This window comes from Cornus florida, unplaced genomic scaffold (assembly GCF_030987335.1).
Source record: "Cornus florida cultivar Cherokee Brave unplaced genomic scaffold, ASM3098733v1 CherokeeBrave_3.0.0_Hap2_Chr11, whole genome shotgun sequence".
NCBI classification, from domain to species: Eukaryota; Viridiplantae; Streptophyta; class Magnoliopsida; order Cornales; family Cornaceae; genus Cornus; species Cornus florida.
In genome coordinates this window covers 40,418,611-40,436,940 of record NW_026775581.1, presented here as the reverse complement: position 1 = coordinate 40,436,940, position 18,330 = coordinate 40,418,611, and the positions used below count along the sequence as shown (strand labels likewise).

The window sequence follows — 18,330 nt, the reverse complement described above, 5'->3', positions numbered from 1 at the left end:
TATTGACTTACATAGATGAGACAGACTTGGGCCAACTAGGGTTTTTGATTTTATTTTTTATTTTTTCAGTCACGTAAATTAGAAATATGGATAACGAATTGCATCCGTATTGTGCTTTGCAACTTCAATAAATAATTGTCGGTATGACGTGACATTCAATAATGTGAGATATTTCATTGATCATTTATTCATCATAGCCGGATCTAAAGTAGGCCAACTGAATAATCCCCGAATGAATCACGTGACATTCAATAATTTCTCCAACTTTAGAAGAAAAAGACACTCAAATATTCCATAATTTCTCTAACTTTGGAAGAAAAAGACACTCAAATATTCAATAATTTCTCTTCTTTGTTCTGTGTTGACGACTTGACGTACAAACAAACTAAATATCAGATTTAAGAAATGGTAGCGACAAACATTGTGGTGGGCTGCCCTACAGTAGGGAATCTCATGCATCACGTGGCAAGGGTCCATTGGCCGTGTGACATATCATATCAGATTCCCTACCCCACCCGTCCCACCGATTCTCGACTTCTTTGCAAATTACTTTTCTACCCCTTTCTCTCTCTAAAAGCGAGTCTCATTCTCTCTCTCTATAAATAAAAAAAATACCGAAGCAGCCAGAACTCTGCGCAACAAAATAGTGTGTCTCTCTCTCTCATGCCCTCTCTCCCTATAAATACAAATACCGAAGCAGACACGACTCTGGTGTGGTGAGATAGGGAAATGCAGCAGAAGGGAAGAGCGTGCAACCGTAGATCAAGGACTTTCTCTAGATCTCGCCTTGCCATTGAGGGTTCTTAGCTAACCATTCCACATTTCTATCGGATTTCGATCTCTAACCCAACCCCTATTGTCACTCGCTTCATTCACTTTCTCACCTTTCAGCTTTGATTCAAATGGCTCTCCAAGGTGAGATCTCTTCTTCTCTCTCCTCTTTCATCTATGAAGGTCACAGATCTCAGCAATATAATTGTATGAAAGCCTCATTTTCGGTGTTTGTATGTATGTATATGTGCATATATATATTTGTGTAGGACAAGAACGCGAGGTTCAAAAGAACTACTGGATCGAGCACTCTGCGGATCTCACTGTCGAGGCTATGATGCTTGATTCTAAAGCGTCTGATCTTGACAAAGAAGAGAGACCCGAAGTAACCCAGTTTCTCTCTTTCTCTATTTCTTTCATTTGCAGAAATAATCTTATGAAAGTTTGTTGCTTGTGTGATGTGATTGTGTGATGTGATGATTGATGGTTGAGATTCTTTAATTTACTCTCTGTAATAGTACTACAGTACATTTTTGGTTTTGATTTGAACTGCTTTAATTGGTTTATTGACTTATGATGTTGATATTGCCATTGATATGCATCATTTTCTCCATATTTTGTTTTGGGAAAACGACCAATAGGTGGTGTTTTGGAATCTTGTTCACACTAAACATCGACTCAAAAAGGGCGATTTTTATTCATGAAAATGAAGTTTCTAAAGAATATTTTCAATGAGATGAGAAAACTATATTTGCCCTTTCAATCTTGCCCTTCACCATCTGCGCACGTGCATATTTATTCAAAAAAAATAAAAATGCACGCATAATCTTTTTTAGTACAGCAGTTATGCACCTGCACTGTTCCTTAGTTGTGGTCTCAGCATTGTAACTTCAAGAAATACATTATGTTTGGATATTAAAGTTGTTGTTGTTGTGTTTTTATTTTTTTTATTATTCATTACATTAGTGTCTTGCTTGCCTACCCTTGTCACATTTTTTTCCCAATTGGGTGTGATTAGTTAATATATTTTGGATAAGTAAGATTGTATTAGAAAGCGTTCAAATGGGAAACGGGACCTGAAAAAGCTACACAAGGGCCAAATATGGCCCTAGTCTCTCAATATATCTAAAAAATAAATTATCTCCCCCATAAATTTACAATTTCTCCTAAGAACCCAACAAAAAGAGAACTAGTAATAGAGAATTTCAGTGACCCCATAGAAGTCTCCTCACCATCGAAGGATCCCCTATTCCATGCCCTCCACAAACACCACCAAACACACAAAGGCGCTACCCTCCAAAAGTCATGGGCTTGGGGACACATTGTACAACCTCTGCAAGCCTCTAGCATGTCTTTCGAGGACCAAGGCATGACCCACTGGACCCCGAAGGGCCCGAACAACCCCAAAAGCAATCCCCAATTGTCTAGGCAGGACAATGCAGTAGAAGATGATCAACCGACTTTTCATCTTTCTTGCACATGCAACACCAATTGACAATAATCTGTCTCCTCCTCCTCAGGCTGTCTAGTGTCAAGAACCTTCCCAATACTGCATGTTGTCCCTCCCAAAAAAGGCACCTTTAAGAGATTTCTGGCGCCACGAAATCTCTTTCGATATGGCTTTCTCCGCAATCTCCGTCTGGTACTTATCCCTCCTTTGCCTCTTAGTCTACTCGAGGCCTTCCAACCCCTCCAACTGATCGATCTTTGCAATCTTTCATAGCGCCCTATTCTTCTTCCATTCCAAATTCCCAAACACCTCCTTATCCAAACACCTCCTTATTCCACTTTTTGATGTCTTCCTTCAATGAGTGAAGCTTGCCCGCAAGAATGAAGTTCTGGGTGCCACTCACCCTATACCCCTCCCACCAAGCCTTCACTTTCTCCTTGAAATTCTCTGGTCAAAGCCACATATTCTCAAACCTAAAAGGAGAAATCCTCTTCCGCAATCCACTGCACTCCAAGACCAACAGAATATGATCCGAGGTAGATCTAGCCAACACCGACTGAACCACATTCGGGTATTTCTCTTCCAAATCTCCGGACTGGAGGAATCTGTTCAGCTGCAGGCTATTTTCTTGGATTTAGAATTGTCTGTCTTGACATTTTGTTTAATCTTTTACTTTTCTCAGCTTTGAATAATGGTCATATATATAAAATAAAAAATAAAAAAATAAAAAATGGATATAATCTCATTTTGTCTTTCTGTCAGTGTGTTGAGCTGAGACCTACTGTTGACGTGATCTTTCACCCCCAACCGGGAAAATAAAAGCGGCAATATAATTATTTACTTTTTGTTTTTGCAGATATTTTGGTTATATGTCGATGACAAATGCTCAAAACTTATTATAACTGGTGATATGCACAGGTACTCTCTCTGCTCCCACCTTTTGAAGGAAAATCAGTTCTTGAGCTAGGGGCTGGTATTGGTCGTTTTACTGGTGAATTAGCTAAGAAAGCTGGGCACGTTCTAGCATTGGACTTCATTGAAAGTGTTATAAAGAAGGTAATTTTTTCCCCTCGATAAAGATCAATCCTATCTTGTAAAGTAGAATATATAGTTCTTTCAGCGCAAAGTTTGTCATAATTTTTCCTTTTGATGTCCTACCTTGCAGAATGAAAGCATCAACGGGCATTATAAAAATGTCAACTTTATGTGTGCTGATGTCACTTCTCCAGACCTGGAATTTTCTGCAGAATCAATGGATTTAATATTTTCAAACTGGCTACTGATGTATCTCTCAGATAGAGAGGTGAACTTTCTTTCTACTAACCCTTCTATTTGAAATAGCAGATAGCACAGCATTCTGTTTGGAAATAGGTCAACTTGGGTAGTTATGTAAGTTCATCACTTACCAGTGCTCTTGAAAAGAGAAATGGATGGGCTTCTGCAGATAGTGTTATTGTTACAGGAATCTTTAACAGAAAAAAAAAAAAAAAAAAGGAAAAAAAAAGGTTTTTTTTGGATTTTTTTTTAGAATATATTTTCTATTAGTTCAGCTTTTATATATATCTCATGGCTCCAATGACTACATCTATTCTGTTCTTTTCTCCCTTCTTTCTTCACAATAATTCTTGTCTGGCATTCTATCTTTCTGTTCTTCTCCACATATCACCCATCTTTACTCGGTCACAGTGGTAAGCATGAGGAGTTGTATATAAATGAACTAGAACTAGGCATAGAAGAATTGGGGGCATTGTATTTATCTTCACCCAGGAAGAAGATGATGCTCCTCTGAATGTGCTTGTGTTATTATTCTCGCGGGTGCACAGAAGCATTAAAGCTTGTGATTACCAGTTGAGCATTTTTGTTATCCTGTACTGATAATATTTTGGTTTTTGGTTGTATATTCACCATCTGACTGCTTCTTTTAGTGTAAAATTCTACTCTTATTGATGATCAATTCCAGCACATTACCATGTATTATGTCTAAGACTTCTCGGATACAATTTAAAGTCTGAAAAACTGTGAGCATAATTCAAATGTCTTTGTTCAAATTTCTGTTGCTTGTTCTTTACCCTTTTCTTTTAATTGCAGGTTGAGAATCTTGTAGAAAGAATGGTCAAATGGTTAAAGGTTGGAGGGTTTATTTTTTTCAGAGAATCATGTTTTCATCAATCTGGAGACTGTAAACGGAAGAATAACCCAACGCACTATCGGGAACCCAGATTTTATACAAAGGTTCAGCTTTTATCAACCCTTACTCTTAATATATGCCACAGAATTGTTCCAATTGGAAGTGTTGTTATAAATAATTGTTGATTTTCATATATACTACAGGTGATTGTAATGGCTTTGGACATTAACACGTGAAAAACATGATATCATCACATCACTTTTCAAAAAGAATCTATCTCATGATTTTGTCTGCGGAATTTGGAACTTAGCTCAACACAAAGTAGTCAAGCATGTAGCCAGCCATGTACTGATTGAACTAGAAATTTGAGAAGTTGGTTTTTCCTTCAATTGACTCCACTGAACTCGATAAAGGCTATTTTGCCATGTTCATGAAATTATCAATGAATCATCTAAGCTTAAATTCCAAGTCAAAAGTTCATACTTGATTAAGTTAGAAACTTAGAATAAAAATTTCATCTTCCCAACTTTCTTCTCGAACTTCATATTTACCATAGATGTGTTTAATCTATTTTTAAGGTTTAGTCATCTTAAACATGCATAAAATATAGTATTCAACTACATATTTATATATTTTTTATGATCAATATTGTATTGCAGGTCTTCAAGGAATGCCAAATGCATGATGGTTTTGGGAATTCTTTTGAACTCTCTCTTGTTAGTTGCAAATGCATCGGAGCTTATGTGAGAAACAAAAAGAATCAAAATCAGGTACTAGGTCTATGGTTTGAATCTTTGAATCTTTTTTTTTCTGATTTGACCAAAAAAGTTATTGTATTAGTTTTGGTTTGAAATTCCTTTCAGTTAATGGATAGAAAAGATTGTATTCTAATCTTTCAACCAATAAATTGATCAAATCATTATCATGTCTTAGGCTGATACAATTTAAATAAACAAAGGCATGCTTGGAATCAACATTCGAAACTAAAAGCATTTGTTTCTTTTCCTTTTCCTTATTTTTTGTTTTTTAGTTATGCGTTAAACCAAACACAATTTTTCATCAAATGGTACAACAACAAGAAGAACCAAAGCCTTTTTCCCAACTACTTGGCATTGTCTACATGAATCTTATTTTCCATTCAACTCTATCTAAGGCCATGACCTCAGTCAAACCACATGTTATCGCATCCTTTCTTAATAACTTTCCTCATGTTAACTTTGGTCTTCCTCTTCCCTTAGTATTACCCTCAATGTGGACTGTCACTCTTCCTAATTTGCACATTTAAAGGTCTTTGTGGCACCTATCTAAACCATCTTAACTGATTTTTTCTCATTTTATCTCCAATTGATGCTACTCCAACCATCTCACAATTGTGATCATTTCTAATGCCATCCTTATAGTCTTACTGTACATCCATCCAAACATTCGTATTTTTGCCACTCCCTTTATGCACATGTGTCCTAACTACCCAACATTCTATCCCATAAAGTATGGCTGGTCTAATAGTTATTCTATAGAATTTCCCTTTCAATCTTAAGGGAATATTTTTTTTTTTTTTTTGATAAGTAAAATTGTATTAGAAAGTGTTCAAGAGGGGAATGCGTCCCAAGAGCTATACAATCTTAAGGGAATATGCCGGTCACACAATATATTAGATGCACTCCTCCATTTAATCCATCCTGCCTTTATTCTATGATTAACATCATCTCTAATTTCTCCTTCATTATGAATAATAGAGCCTAAATAACAAAAATATTATCTTTTTTGCACCTCTTGATTCCCAAGCTTCACTACATCCTCTTTTGTATTTCTAGATTTAATAAAGTTACACTCCATATATTTAGTTTTATTTTTACTTATAAACCCTTTTAATTCTAGAGCTTCCTGTGAAACCTCTCATCGGTGAAAAACAATATCATCGACAAATGAAATACACCATGGAATCTCATCTTGAATGTGTCTTGTTAGCTCATCCATAACTAAGGCAAAAAGGTATGGGCTTAATCCTAACCCTTGATGTAAGCCTACGACATTCACATGTTTCCCTACAGCCATTCTATCTATAGTCACACGACCATAGATACATGTCTTTGATTGTGTCATTATTATCCCTTTGTGACTCATTTTTTCCCCCAAAACCCTCCATATTAGATCTGTAGATATCCCATCATAGGCTTTCTCTAAATCAATAAAAACCATATGGTGAACTTTCTTCTTCTCTCTATATATTTCTGTTAGTCTCCTCAATAAGTAAATAGTCTCTGTAGGTGTTGAACATATCTCACTTCACATGGCCCACAAAACTTGGTTAAATGGTCAACAAGTGACGCCACATCAGCAACGATAGCTCACAAGTCAAACGGTCAAACAACCAACAATCGAAGTTACGTGGCACTTACTATGTCATTAGTACTCATCGAACTGAAGATCGAAGACTTGAAGACTTGAGTTGGGAGCAAGACTCAGGATTACTTGGGATCCGAGGAGGTTCTTGTTTTGGTGGATGAAGTTCAGGGCTCGTCGAGTCGACCCTCGACCTGACTCGTAGAGAGAGATACCATTTTGACTCTTGTACAATTTTTACCTATCTTAATTAACATTATTTTATACTGTTAATGGGCCCACATGTGCTGTCATGTGACATCACCCAACTTCTCACTTGGCTTATATAAATAGGTGATCCAAGGCCAAGTAGAAGAAGAAGAAAAAAGAGGAAGGAGGAAACTGCCTCCTAGAGATAGAGATCTCTCATGCTCTTTGATATAGATGCTTTCTCCATACTTTCCACACCCCCACAAAAGGAGTCAATGGTGTGCTATTACACTGCCATCTTCACCCTCTCTCTCGAGTTTGCCTGTGCTTCCCTCTCTCTCAGTCCACCTCGGATTCTACTTTGTTGTCTGGATCACTTAGATTTGTGTTATGATATCACCATTTATATGTATTTTTATTGTGTTATGAAAACGAACCCCTACAGTCTCCATTGTCAACTTTCCTGGCATGAATCAAAATTGATTTTCCGATACTTCAGTCTCTCGTCTTAGGTATTTTTCTCACTCTCTCTTTAAGTTTTAGAGTATGACTCGTTAATTTAGTACCACGATAATAATTATGACTTATATATTCCCTTTATTTTTATATACAGGTATTAAAATTTTTTTTGCCTGTCATCAGACATTCTCTTATTTGTTATTATCTTGGCATATGAGAAAAGAGTCAAACCAAGCATATTTGTTTATTAAGCAATCTTGTTAACCACAACAAACCATCCTCTCCTGGACACTTCCAAACCTCAATAAGAATGCCATCGGGCCCTAAAGCCCTTCCTGATTTCATCTTCCTTAAGGCATTTCTAACCTCACACTCCTTGGCCTTACAGAAAAATATGTTGTCCCTAAAGTTACTATATTCTTCTAAGCCTAAACTAGCTAGATGATTTTCATTTAACAATTTCTCAAAATAACTTTTCCATCATTCTTTAATTTATCATCTTTTGCTAAAACCCTTGAATTTTCTCTCTCAACGCATTTAATATTGCTAAAATTTCTAGTTTTCCTCTCCCTTAGTTTATCAAGTTTATATATATTCGTCTCCCCATCTTTTGTTCCTAGTTTAGAACAAAGATCATCATATATTCTATGTTTTGCTTCACTTATTACTTTTTAACTTCCTTATTTACATTTTTTGTATTTTTAAAGTTTTTGCTATTTTTAGTTTTTTGCCAAGATTCCTGTTTTGTTTTTACAATGTTTTGGACTTGTTCATTCCACCACCAAGTTTCTTTATATAATGATCCTGTACCTTTTGATTCACCTATGACATCTTTTGCTACTCTTTTAATACATGTAGTCATTTTATTCCACATTGAGTTTGTTTCATCTTCAACAGTCCATGTTGCTTCTTGTAACATCTTATTCTTTAATAATTCTAGTTTCTCCCCTCTTAAATTCCACCACCTAGTTCCTTGGTTAATTCATTTATAGTTCTATTGTCCTTTTAGGTTGTCCTTTTATATATACATCTAGAACAAGTAGCCTATGTTGTAATGTTAAACTCTCTTGGATAAACTTACAATCTCTGCTTGTTAATCGACCTATCTTTCTAGTTAAAAGAAAATCGATTCGGCTCACATTTGATCAACTTGTAAAGGTCATTAAATGTTCGTCTCTCTTTTTAAAATAGATATTCTTAGTTAATAAGATTATACGCTACGGAAAAATCTAAAATAACCTCCCCAACATCATTTCTATCCTCAAATCACCACGTACCATCTCATATCTTCCACAATTCTTTCCTGCATGACCATTAAAATCTCCTCCTATTTATATATTTACTCCTACGGGTATCTCTAGGATATATTCATCCGTATGTTCCCAAATTATGTGTTCACCTAGTCCTACTTAGGATTCATAGGCACTAACTATATACATATATTACCTCCTAATACAAGTTTTACAAGTATTATCCTAACGTCTTTTATAATAACGGTCACACCACCTTCTTTTAAATTCTTATCAATGATTACCCCTGCTCCATTTCTATGTCTATTCTTTCAGGTGTTGTAAAGTTTATATCCTTCAATTTCTCTAGCTTTTGTACCTACCGACTTAGTTTCTTGTAGACATAATATATTAATCTTCCTAATCATAGTGCCTACCAACTCCATTCCTTTACCTGTTAGTGTTCCTATATTCCAAGCCCCTATCCTATGCCTACCATATTGGGTAACGTTTTTACCCATGCTTGTCCAGAAAAACACAGGAAACCTTGCCTATTTTTCATCAATTTTGTCCGGATCCTCCTTTTCTTCTGAAAAAGGGGAAGGAGAAGGATCTTTGGTGGATTCCTCTGTATGCAATGCACAAAAGATGGCCGTACGGTTTTTACCACATCCAGGTGCCGATGTGGCACCACTTGCCCATTTTTTGAAGCATCCAGAAGCTGATGGAACGCGTCGCGTAAGAGGAAGCCCTAGAATTTACTCTTAGATTTATAGGATTCATGTTCATATTTGTCACGACAAAAGTTTTACTTTGGCTGTCAAGCTACCTAAAGCGTCTCTCGTCCTTTATCGAGGCTTGGAACTGGATATGTAAACAACACGGGCGGACTTAATTTTTCATCAAATGGTATAAATTTTTAATCAATTGTTTAATAATAATTTATGTAGCAATATTCAAAATTATTTTGTGCTGATAATATATTTATAGAAGTAACATCGTCTCTTTAAACATAAACTTTTAGAGGACTTGGTTATTAACACGTTACTGAGCTGACAAGGTTCTGTGCTAGAAGCTCACTGCTTACACTAATTATAATACATGCACGTGTTTGGCCCACTCTTAGTGTAAGGGAGTCTGCATGCTTATGAAGGCACAACTTGATTTTAAATGTACTTAAAATATCGGTTTTGGTTTCTAGATGAGTAGGTTATTAAGAGTTCTTAAAATATTAACCAAATGTAATATAAGGTTTTGTTTGGTTTGGAATATATACTGATATTTTTTGTTACACAAGTGACTACTGAATGAGTGACTCAACAAGGATATGTGAAAGACCAGTACGATAACACAAACCAGCCAGAATGTCAAATTTGCATGCCTACTAGATTTTAGTGCAGTTTCTACCGGACCTTAGGAAAACTTATTGTTGTTGATCAAAGCTCCTTTGCTTACGATGATCATTTGGTTTTCTTTTAAATTTCAGATTTTTTGCTCTAAGCATGCATATTCTATAAGTATTTAGTCATAACTATTCATTTGATTTATTGCTTAAGAGATTATAAATTAAATGTCTCCATCTGGTTAACCGAATTTCATTTTTGAAACCAAAATCTTGTTTTAATCTATAAAGGTTGTTCAACTGGCCAAAATATCTAAACCAAAAATATCGACACTCGTCGTTTGTTGCTCTTTTTGTGTCTTGGTTAAAGTGAAGTACTGAAGAATTCAATTTTACTGTTTACGTGATGCAGATTTGTTGGATGTGGCAGAAAGTCAGGTCGGAGGATGATAAAGGGTTCCAGCGGTTCTTAGATAATGTCCAATATAAATGTAGTGGTATATTACGTTATGAGCGCGTCTTTGGACAAGGTTTTGTGAGCACAGGCGGGATTGGTATGCCATGCAAAAATATCTTTTCATTTTGGTGCTCTATCCAATAAACATAATTGAAAAAGAAAAAGAATATATTATATCAATTAATCTTTACCAATGTTAAAACCAAGCCTCTCTCCACTTGGCTCTATAGAAAACCCTGATATTGAGATTTTTTTGTCAAACTGTTCATCAAACTAGTGGTACTCACAAGCTATAGTGCCATATAGAATAAGGTCTCTATCATTCACTTCAGACACTTTTCTAGTCCGTTATTTATTTTTTAAAAAGTTTCTATTCTGCACTCTGCCTAATCTTTACAACACTTCTCTACAGGCAGGTGGTAGATATGGGCTGTCTTTTGTGTTTCATGTGAATTTCTGTACTATGCATCTGTTTTAATCTTTACAACACTTTTTTATAGGCAAGAGGCAAGTAGTAGATATGGATGGTCCTCTGTGAACTTTATTGTCCCCTGGTTGATACTCATAACAACACCCCCAACCCCACACCCACACCAAAGTCCCCCTCCCCCCCCCCCCCCCCCCCCCAAAGAGGAATTGTTTGCACCAAGTCGAGCCTTAGACCTGATGCCTCGTGAGGCACCAGGGCCAAATGTCTTACCCACTTGAGTCAACCCCTTGGGGGGTTCTTCTGTGAACTCTTGCTTACTGTAGAAGGCCAAATGACTTGCCCACTAGGCATTCATTTTCTCCTTTGTATACTTCTATTTGTTCTGAGTGATTTTTTGTCTTTGAGCAGATACAACGAAAGAATTTGTTGCCAAGCTGGATCTTAAGCCTGGCCAGAAAGTTCTAGACGTGGGCTGTGGCATTGGGGGAGGTGACTTTTACATGGCGGAGAACTTTGATGTTGAAGTTGTTGGCATTGACCTCTCCATAAATATGGTTTCTTTTGCCCTCGAAAAGGCAATAGGGCTCAAATGTTCAGTTGAATTTGAGGTTGCTGATTGCACCAAGAAATCATATCCTGACAACACATTTGACGTGATCTACAGCCGCGATACCATTCTCCACATTCAAGTAATGGGAATCTCTTCACAGAGCTTTAAATATTCTAGTTGATGTCTTTGAATTTGTTGTTTCCTTTAGGTTGCCTGGAAGAATGAGATGAAAATTTATATATAAATATATATATGTGTGTGTGTGTGTGTGTATAAAGTAAAAATTTAAAATGATTTCTCTTTATTTTCTTTTACATTTTCCCCTAATTTTTCTGGGAAGAAACGGAGTGGAATCAGTTATATTTATCTATATATCATTTTTTTTGAGGAAAATGTTTTTGTTTTTTTTTGTTTTATTACTTATCAAAAAAAAAAAAAAAAAAATGTTTTTGTTTTATTATTTTCTTCTGAAGCAGAATGTTTAAATACACACTTGCATGTGTAAAACATTCAATATAAAATTCATTCATCCTACGAGTGATTATTAGAGATTGGTTACAATCATGCTGATTGTCTGACCATTTGAACAGACTGCTATATATCTTTCTCCTACTTGAATTGACCTTTTAAAAAATAGCTAATCCAACAGCTCGTTGACTCATCTGTACTTGGTCAAACATATTGCACTATTAAGTTTAAGTTGAAAGTGAATTTCTGTTTTTTTCTCAGATTTCTTTTTGTATTTTTTTCTCCTATAAGCATTTCCCACTTTTACAAAGCTCGAACACTTCTTGGTGTATTTTCAGGACAAGCCTGCATTATTTAGATCTTTTTACAAGTGGTTGAAGCCGGGAGGCAAAGTCCTTATTAGTGATTACTGCAAAAGAGTTGGACCTCCGTTGCCAGAATTTTCGGAGTATATTAAGCAAAGAGGATATGATCTTCATGATGTGGAAACATACGGCCAGGTATATATCACACATTAAAATTAATATTGTTAACCTATCTCTAGTCCAATTTCTGACCTGCAAAACTCCTCGTTCTATTTTGGTTAATACACAGATGCTTAGAGATGCTGGTTTTGACAAGGTTATTGCAGAGGATCGAACTGATCAGGTTCTTATATACCTTTGTTTTCCTGGTATTATGTGGCGTATTTTCATTTGAGCATCTTAACCTATAAGTGCTTTCCTTGTGTTACAGTTCATAGAAGTTCTGCAGAAGGAATTAAATGCAGTCGAGAAGGACAGGGAAGCATTCATCCAGGACTTTTCTGAAGTGCGTGCTCTTACAATTCCCGACGCACTTGTCCTGTTTTTTTGGTTGGTATATGCTATCGGAACTTACTCTTTTTATTGTTTGTTGCTTGTGGAATAATCTCCAGGAAGACTATAATGATATAGTTGGTGGTTGGAAGGCAAAGCTGTTAAGGAGTTCATCGGGTGAGCAGAGGTGGGGCCTGTTCATTGCCAAAAAGTGAGGTCTGATCCAGTCTTGTTGGTGGTTGGTATGTATGTCAAGTCTAGCTCAACTTGCCATTAGAGAATAAAATTGGGGTCTGATTATATTATTCAGGTTTGTAATAACATTAATATATATGTATTGTTTGTTTGTGAGAATGAATTTTAACATGTAGTTGGATTCTGGTTTGGCGGAGACCTAGTCATATTGTTGTTCATGTGATCATGAATTAGAACAATGCAAAAGTTGACATGGTGCTTATTTTAGTATGCATCATTTTGTGTGTCTGCACTGTGTTTTGGACATTCCTTATCTGAATGACTCTGTCTTGTTAATTTAATCATTCTAGTTTAAAAATTGTAGTAGGTAAATCCATTTGTTTCCTGAGATTCAAATTTCTTCTTGTTGACAAAAATTCTGGAAAAGCTTAGAAATCATTAACTGCTTTTGCAGATGATCTTCACGATCATTCATCAGCTTGAACTGGACATGTTCCATATCAAGTGAAATAGCTATTTTAGCATTGTAGTTTTCATTTTCTTCTTAGAATAATTTTACAACTTGAGAGGGAGGACATAAGTTTTTCGTTGTGGACATTGCTGTGCGGATGAACTCATCAACTGCTTTTGCAGATGATCCCTTGTAGCCTTCTCCCTCTCTAATTGCATCTTCCATCTTCTCTCATATCACAGGCCTTTCTTCTCATCTCCTCACCTTTTCCGGTCTTGTTCATCACCATCTTTATCACGTTTGTAATCCGATCATGTCTGACAACTTCCAAGCTGCTTCCTCTTCCTACCTCAACGCACACGCCCACTTCCTTTTCCAGCATATGGGAATTGAAGAACTGCTCCCCAGCCAGTGGCCACCCAATTATTGGTATGCCTTGACACAAACTTTCCAGTATGGAGTTCCAACCACAATGGCTAAGAAATGCTCCTATGGACTTGTGTGAGAGAATTTCCTGCTGTGGTGCCCATTCGTGTATTACCATTCCCTGATATTTCCGCCTAATTCCTTCTTTGAATCCATCAGGCAACCATTCAGCTCTGAATTCTTGGCCTAGCAACCCAAATGAATGCCTTGCCGCTTGCTTCTAACCCCATTGCCAATTCTTTAGTTTGTGCAGCTGAGATAGTGTTATGTGATCCGAACGATATGTAGAGAACCGAAGCTGGTGGGTGGAGATTGAGCCATTCAGTGTAGTATCCATTGCTGTTGAAAGGTAGTTCCTCTTTTATGATAGAAGAGGAGGCTGGTCCAATAGTCCATGCTGGTTTACCACCCATTTTTCTGCTAAAATATGTTACACCATTTTGTCCTAGCCCTTCTATGGTGTTTAACAAGATTGCATCAGAACGCAAGCAAAGTGAAAATTGGCGTTTGCGAAAAAGGAACCAGGAATCAGCAGCATCGGTATATCTGAGGTCATGGGCGACTCTTGATTGCTGTATCTTGTGCGCTTCAGGAAAGTTAGGCAGTGAGAATTCATCATCATCGGTCTGCCAGAGTGTGTCGTCCAATGACATGGAGAAGTAAAGCGCCATGCTGTAGTCAGCTCCAGCTATAAACACGGAATGAAAGATTCCAAGCTCGCTGGCAACATTAACTGTCCATCCCAAGAACATATCGGAGATGATACACACCGGTGCACGACCCTCCTGCTCAGTCATTTTCACGAGGAGGCTCTTGAAGGGCGATTCAAGATCTTCCGAGGCTTCCAAGAGGCGGCAGACATGAATGTAGGACAGGGTATCGGTGTTTTCCGAATCAGGTGGGAGGCCATAGTCAGTGCTAAAGAAAGGGATCTCAGCAAGGCGTATGTTGCTGCCGGGAGGGAGTGATGATCCGAGGTTTTGGATGTTCAGTGGGGTGTTTACAATGGTGACGGTGAAACCCTTCCTTTGCTCTATTTGTCTTGCCAGTGCCAAGAAAGGGATGAGATGGCCTTGAGCCATGAATGGAAACATCACAATGTTTCTTTGATTGCAACTTTCAGCCATCTCCGAGTAGGGAAAGTTGGAACTCAATACATTGGTCCCCTACATACATTTGTATATATGTAGTGTGCACAAAGTAGAGACAACTAAATAGGTTGTTTTCTCAGTTGTAAAATTTGTATAGGTGAATAAAGGTGTTCTTGTCAGTTGGTATATAGATCCTAACTATTGGCATCTGATATAACCAGCACAAATAACCGTTAGAACCGATAATCCGGACCTTCACTTAATTCTCATAACCAAATGGTCCTAGGATATTTTCGAGAAGCACGGTCGAGAAACCGAACCCTTTAATTTGGTTCAATTTTATGATGTAACGGTTTGGTTTTAATTTGAGTCAAAAAGAGAACTAAACTAGACTGAACTAAACAGTTACTAATAATACGTATATATAAAGATATAAACTATTTGATTTTTAAGTTGAATTAGGATTTTTTTTTTTTTTTTTTCCCAAACCAAACCGCGTCCACTCCTAATAATAACAAGATCAATTCTTACATGGTACCTCGCAAGCGATTAATCGTCACCCTCGAGTGGTTGTAGATGGTGTGGCTTTTTCTCACAGCTCCAATGGGTGGTGACAAGTACGTGAAAATAAATGAATAGGATTGTTTGCAGTCTAGTTCAGTGTCTATTACTATAGCATACAAAAATAGTGTCTTGAATGAACAATGTTATTCTTGTCCTTTAGGATCTAAGTTTAGTAGAGAATTTAAAAGCTGAAGAGCTCAGAGGATACATTTGTGTATAAACTATCTAATATGATGCACATAATTTTCATCCTCGGAAAATCTCTTCCAATGTTGCTCTTGTATCTGGTGGAACAAAGGACAAGTTGGACAACATCGGGATGTATCAAACAACATGAGGGACAAATCACAATTTCATAAATAGGGCCATGTAAACTATGTTATGAACAAGACATGACAAGAAATTGATTCCAATTTCATAAATACCCTTGTAGTTTGAAAAATAGCAAATAATGGTTTCTAAACCTAAAAAGTGACATGTGCGGGTCACGTGATAAAAAAAAGCAATTTAATACCAACACTACCCTTTTGGACTTCTAAGACTGCCACTCATCTAACCCCAATTTCATTATTTCTCTCTCTAAATACTTTATTTATATATTTTTTTCTCTCTATATAATTTCTGGCTGTTTGTATATATATATATTTCTTCTCATTCTCTGTCTGTCTGAAACAGCTCTCTCCCACGTATATAAATTATAATTCTTTAAGGCTACTAATAATAAATAATAAATAAATTAAATTTATCTTTCTTCAAAAATTCTACTTATATCCTAGTGTGTATCAGAGGCTCTTTGCATGTCCATGTGTGAGATGTTGTGTCATGTGTATATATACAATAATATATTTTTTTTTATAGAAATAATAATAATTTCTAAAATATAAAAGTGATTTACATATTATGTTAGTAATTTATTTTCCCATATTCACGTTATCAAATAATTAAATATTAATTCACCAAAAAAAGAATAAAGTTAAATATCAATAAGACTATACCTATTATATACTTTTAAGAATGAAATCTTTTCTCAAGCATTAAGGGTTTGTCATCTGTATTAAAAGAAAATTGTTTATTCTGTACAGAAAATATATAGTATTTATATATTTATCTATATTACTATTCAATAATTATTCATAGGAATATGATTTGGCACTTGACTTTATATATATTTTACATTATATTTCATTTGATTTTTTAAACAAAGATAATAATATTAATTATTTGATTTAAAGATATATATATATATTACATTATATAATTTTTTGATTATATATTGATTTTTAACATTATATTTCATTTTATTTTATTATCTAATTTTGTGTAAGCTCTTTTGTAACGATCCAAACCTGGAGGTCCGGATCGCTAATTAGGTCCTAACCCGACCTGGAAACACCCAATGATAAAATAGTCATTTCAAGGAAAATGTGGGGAAGAACTGACTATGAGTAGTCAAATAGGGCTTTCTAACATCACATTAACCAATTTGGTCGATTTCATAAGTTCCTAATGGCCATAAGTATAATTTCCCACACTTACCCAATCTCGGTTTGAAGGATTCTTGGACACCTCTTCACTAAAACAGCTATAACTCTCAGTGTGATTGAAATTTGAGGATGATAATGATATCATTGGAAAGCTGACTGGTGTCGTCATGAACTAACAAGTTAAAACGTGTTAAAGAGTGGCCAAGTTTGAATTTCTAAAATGCCACTACTACCTTTAACTACTAATATAGCTAGGGTGAGTAGGGATCGTTCCAAGGGATAAGGAGCAATATTGATATGGAAACAATGTTGGATTAGTAATTTGAGTGATCAAAAATGTTTTGATTCGTTAATTAAACCATAATATCAAATAAATGGATGCAAGGTGAAGCAATTGAAGTAGAATAAAATGTAGAGAATCAAAGAGAGGGATCTTGGGACTTAGAGGTCACCACTAAGCATCACTTTCCTAAACACTCAATTAAGCATACATTGTCTAGACAAACTAATGAATAGCACAATATATCAAATTAAGCCATTGTTTCTTCCTTTAAGCTCACAATCAAAACACATCAACAAACTAAGAAATATACTACTTGCATTCATAAGCATGGAATATCAAACAACAAGCATGGATTGTCATCCCATCTAGAAAAGTAAGGCAACTACACTACAACTAAGCTAGGGATATGAAAATTAAACTAAAGAAGAGGCACAATCCATCAAGAAATGAGTATGAACCATCAAACAAACCACAAGAGTATTCCATTAAAGCACTATGCCTTGATAATCTCTAGATTTATAGCATTAATACACATAGACATGCATCAATATCACAAAACCTAGAGATAAACACATGAACATCTATTCTAGCATACATAGACATATGAATAGAATGAAATGATCAATTGGAAGTATTAAACCACACAAATCATTATAGAAACAAGATTCATGTATAAATCAAATGTCAAGACAAGAATTATAACACAAATCCCCTCAAAATACAAAGCATCAAGGTCTAGAAAGCATGCTTAGGGCTAACTTTAGCCCCAAGAAGATGTTTAGCCACTCATTGATATAGTCATCCAACCCTCAAGGGCTATCTCCATGGTAGGAGTAATCTTCTTCTCCTTGATGGAAACCCTAGATAAGTGGAAGAACTCTCAAATGGTGTGTATCTCTCTAATCTCTAGACTCCTCCCCCCTCTCTCTTGTATATGATTCTCCAAGGTTGTATATGTGTAAAATAGCTCAAAATCTTTATATAGGTAGCTCAAGTGTTACACCCAATGGTTAGATCTCGTGCACTAGGACCTCCAAATGATTGCACCACGAGCACACCTTTTTATTAGTTGGAACTCTGTTTTTTACCGCACTTGAGGGGGTTCGATCGGTCGAAGTCTGGTAAGATCGATCGAACTATGGCAGCGCCTTTTGGAATACTGACAAATTTGAGATATTTTCAGGATATTTTGGGAAAAGGACAAAAGTGGTAGGTGGGGATAA

The 18,330-nt window shown here is 36.1% G+C and overlaps 1 protein-coding gene and 1 pseudogene across 1 annotated transcript; one reads left to right on the top strand and one right to left on the bottom strand.

Annotated features, from left to right (window-relative positions):
* The first annotated feature begins 616 nt into the window (after window positions 1-616).
* LOC132283966 (phosphomethylethanolamine N-methyltransferase-like) lies at window positions 617-13,096 on the top strand. The gene is made up of 12 exons (XM_059786023.1): window positions 617-915; window positions 1,041-1,156; window positions 3,140-3,277; window positions 3,387-3,524; window positions 4,310-4,453; window positions 5,009-5,119; window positions 10,324-10,465; window positions 11,207-11,487; window positions 12,155-12,316; window positions 12,411-12,464; window positions 12,552-12,626; window positions 12,733-13,096. The coding sequence occupies exons 1-12, from the start codon at window positions 903-905 to the stop codon at window positions 12,826-12,828; spliced, it is 1,470 nt and encodes a 489-aa protein (XP_059642006.1). The 5' UTR covers window positions 617-902; the 3' UTR covers window positions 12,829-13,096.
* Window positions 13,097-13,352: 256 nt separating this feature from the next.
* Window positions 13,353-14,952, bottom strand: LOC132280985 (UDP-glycosyltransferase 92A1-like; annotated as a pseudogene).
* Window positions 14,953-18,330: the final 3,378 nt, after the last annotated feature.